Source organism: Triticum aestivum, chromosome 1D (assembly GCF_018294505.1).
Source record: "Triticum aestivum cultivar Chinese Spring chromosome 1D, IWGSC CS RefSeq v2.1, whole genome shotgun sequence".
Lineage (NCBI taxonomy): Eukaryota > Viridiplantae > Streptophyta > Magnoliopsida > Poales > Poaceae > Triticum > Triticum aestivum.
This window is the reverse complement of record NC_057796.1, coordinates 297,023,103-297,026,998: the sequence shown is the minus strand read 5'-3', so window position 1 is coordinate 297,026,998 and position 3,896 is coordinate 297,023,103. Positions and strand designations below refer to the sequence as shown.

The 3,896-nt window shown below is 51.1% G+C and overlaps 1 protein-coding gene across 1 annotated transcript; it reads right to left on the bottom strand.

Annotated features, from left to right (window-relative positions):
- Nucleotides 1–206: 206 nt before the first annotated feature.
- Nucleotides 207–2,287, bottom strand: LOC123181570 (NEP1-interacting protein-like 1). Its single transcript, XM_044593864.1, has 3 exons — nt 1,830–2,287; nt 1,281–1,364; nt 207–696 (listed from the first exon to the last, which is right to left on the bottom strand). The coding sequence occupies exons 1-3, from the start codon at nt 2,151–2,153 to the stop codon at nt 406–408; spliced, it is 699 nt and encodes a 232-aa protein (XP_044449799.1). The 5' UTR covers nt 2,154–2,287; the 3' UTR covers nt 207–405.
- Nucleotides 2,288–3,896: the final 1,609 nt, after the last annotated feature.

The following is a 3,896-nucleotide window of genomic DNA, read 5'->3' as shown; positions in this document are numbered from 1 at the left end:
TTTAGAATTTAATTTAGTTTTCGTCTACAAGTTTCAGGATTATTTTGGACTTTTTTCCGCTTATAAGCCCACCGTTTTCAAAAACCGGGATGGGAAACAGCGAGTCGGTCGACATAGATAGACTGTCTGTTTATTTTAAGCTTTCCTTGTGTCGTCTTGCAGTTCGTGTGCGCGCAATAAATCAGAACGTGCAAACTATCTTCAAGTGTAGTAGGAAGCCAGATCAGCCCCGAACAATTCTTCTTTCTTATCCACAATTCCACATTCCCAATTCATTCACGCATCGCTACACAAGTGGCCTCTTTTGCCACCGGTCCCCTTACGGGCACCCGACGCACGGCGAGCAATGGCGATTTAATTTAATTACAGGCAGGGGATCGACCGGCCGGCGGTGCCCGGCCGGGCTCAGATGTCTCGCCGGCAGAGCGGGCAGGAGGCGTGCCTGACGAGCCAGCGGTCGATGCAGGGCGCGTGGAAGACGTGCCGGCAGCCGGGCAGTCGCCTCGCCGACTCGCCCACCTCAAGGTCCTGCAGGCACACCGAGCAGCAGAGCGCCTCCCCGGCCTCGTCGACCGCGGTGTCCGCGCCGACCTTGATCGCCGGCAGCCGCCGGAGCGCGTGCGCCGGCAGCCCTCTCGCGCCGCCGGTCTCGAACAGGTCGCTGGGCTCCGTGAACGGCGAGCTGATGGCGCTTATCTGCATGCCAATGTATGCGCGGTTAATTAATTATTAATGCTGACACTGACGGTGAAAATGTGAAACAACTATTGACATCATATTATCTTTTTGACTTGTGTTGACATATTTTTTATCTTATCCTTGTGACATGATCTAAATTGTTGTGATCCACATGGAATAGAAAACGAGCGTTAGTTAACCATGCCGTCATCGATGCAAGATTCTTTAGCACTTGTGGGTGATGAGCTCACCTCACTAACTACGACTTATCAAGTGTGAATTAGTGAGTGGTCTACAAGATTTGCTCTAGGATAGCACCTCTGCAACCAACCATTTTTAGGCCGCTCTCTTGTGCGTGTATGGATTCTTTCACAAGAAATCCTTGTGTCTGAAGATAACAGTAGCTTATAGACAATGCAAATGAGCTATCACTGGCAGACAGTCACCTCATGATAGTAGAGTAAGTATGTATGCTGAGGGAGATTGGTTAATTAATTGGAGTGGTTGATCACGCGCGCGTCGTAAAGAGCCTTATTAAATACTCGTATTTAATCAAGCATGGTGCGCCATGATTTTCGTTCGAGATGAGGTCGAGGCGCTACCTGACTCTGCACGGCGCTCTGCACCGCCGGCCCCACCTTCTCGCGGACCAGCCTCCCGCTCAGCAGGCTGAGGATGATGTCCACCTGCACGTCGTACAGTACAAACGCAGTCAGTAATAAGCCTCCATAACTCAATGTACCTCGACATCACTAGCAAATGCTTAACAGTAGCCTCGTCGATAACAAAGTACAAATTCGATGCCGGGAGTCAACAGCCGACATCATTTTGTTGTTTTTATCTCCCGTCCATGCAAACCAAACCACGGGCCGCACCTAATTGAGCAAGCATAAGCAGTCAGAGCGAAACAGATTACCATGGCCTCTCCCACCATTGATTACCATGGCCTCTCGGAGGTCAACTTGATTCTTTCAGAGTTTTGAAACGGCATTTGCAGAAACAGGGCAACAGAGTGCTCTGAGTTCTGCAAATTAGCCTCGTCTTGGAGGCGATCACGTTTCATCGTGGAAGGGACTGATCTATTCCATGGATAGTCGGACTCGGGCGTGGTGGTAATGGAGAAGAGTAGGTGGCAATGCAGTAATACGTACCATGAAGAGGACGCTCCAGACGGAGGAGTCGCTGGTGTGCCAGAGGTCCCGCGACGATTCGGCGACCTCGATGGAGAAGACGGCGCCGGAGATGGCGCCGATGCCGGCGCCCCGCACCACCCCGCTCTCCGTCGCCAGCCCGATCACCGACCCCGACACCGCCCCGACCAGCGACCCCACCGCGGCGAAGGCGCACGTCGCCACGACGCAGAGCACCTTGCAGGCCAGCTCAAGCGCCGCGGACCCCAGCCCGGGGCGACCGCCGGCCCATTGCCGAGGCTCCGGCGCGGACGAGCTGGGGCCAGGGGACGCCGACGTGTCCATCACGGGAGGGAAAGCGAGAAGCAAACTGTTGAACTCAACTGAACTGGAGCAAACTGAGGACGCACGCACGCCGGTGACGCGGAGGGGAGATGATGAGTGGTGAGTGATGAGTAAGGATGGTAGTGGAGACGAGGAGAGCGGGCTCGTGTGTATAAATAGCGGCGCGGGAATGTAAGAGGAAATCTGTGGTCGGGTCCGGTGGTGTGGCCGCCACTGGTTTTGATTTTGTCCTGTCCTCGTTGCGGCTGCAGCTGCGGCGTGGCGTGGGCCGCTTCTGCTCTCTGCTCTCTTCTCTTCCGGTGGGTGCAGCGTACGAGCTCGTGCCTATATTCAGCCTGTTTATTCATTCAGCTTAACACCCGACCCAATCGTTTGGCGACTGTCACGGTATCCTGGGACCTTGATGAGTTAAGATCTCAGGCCCAAGTCCATCATTTCTGAAGAACTAGAGTTAATTCCGCTGTTCCTGCGTGCCGGAAAGTCAGGCGTTGATTTGTCATCCGATGGCTCACCTTGGAAGATACCGGTTCGCCAGCGATGACTGTCCTCATCTCTTGATCTTCGATCTGACGGCTACTGGCTACCACCGGTCGCTCTATAATTTTTCGACAAAGCCATATGATTTGTTTTGCTTTTATTCTTCTTTCACTGAGTTGTAATGGCTATAAAGCCAACCCTCCTCCTCATTTTGGACCATGTTGATTTGTATCGGTTGTAAACCCTAGCTTGCCAGTGGCGAGCTAAACCTACTCTGCCCTTTTCTAAGCAATCGAACCCTAGTTCGAGCTCTCCGATCTTCTCTGAAATTGAGTGATTCGGTGTTAAATTCCTCCATTCAAAACTTAGAACGTGACAATTAGTATCGAGAGGCAGACGATTGTCGGCGGCGGAGTGATTCACTGAGGTTGGGAGACCATAAAATCCCTCCGTGATCTCATTTCGTGGCGGCAATGAGCAGCACGGAGGCGACCGGAGTGGCGTTGTCGGGTGCATCACCGGCGGCGGTAGACAAAGGCCTGGTTGCCGAAGAAAAAATCTTCGATGGTAAAACCGCAACCACTGAGATCTGATCGTGCATCACCGGCGGCGGTAGACAAAGGTACCTGAAATCCCACCCTTCCCAACCATGTGGTTTCAGTCATGACATGTCTCGACGAATCAGGTGACACAGCAGACCTGCCGTTGGATTCGCTGGAGCTGGGCGTCAAGACACTGCAACGCGAGCATGAGGATGAAGGAAATATGCCCTAGAGGCAATAATAAAGTTGTTATTTATATTTTCTTATATCATGATAAATGTTTAATGTTCATGCTAGAATTGTATTAACCGGAAACTTGATACATGTGTGGATACATAGACAAAACACCGTGTCCCTAGTAAGCCTCTACTAGACTAGCTCGCTAATCAAAGATGGTTAAGTTTCCTAACCATAGACATGTGTTGTCATTTGATGAACGGGATCACATCATTAGGAGAATGATGTGATGGACAAGACCCATCCGTTAGCTTAGCATAATGATCGTTCAATTTTATTGCTATTGCTTTCTTCATGTCATATACATATTCCTTTGACTATGAGATTATGCAACTCCCGGATACCGGAGGAATACCTTGTGTGCTATCAAACGTCACAATGTAACTGGGTGATTATAAAGATGCTCTATGGGTATCTCCGAAGGTGTTTGTTGGATTGGCACAGATCGAGATTAGGATTTGTCACTCCAAGTATCGGAGAGGTATCT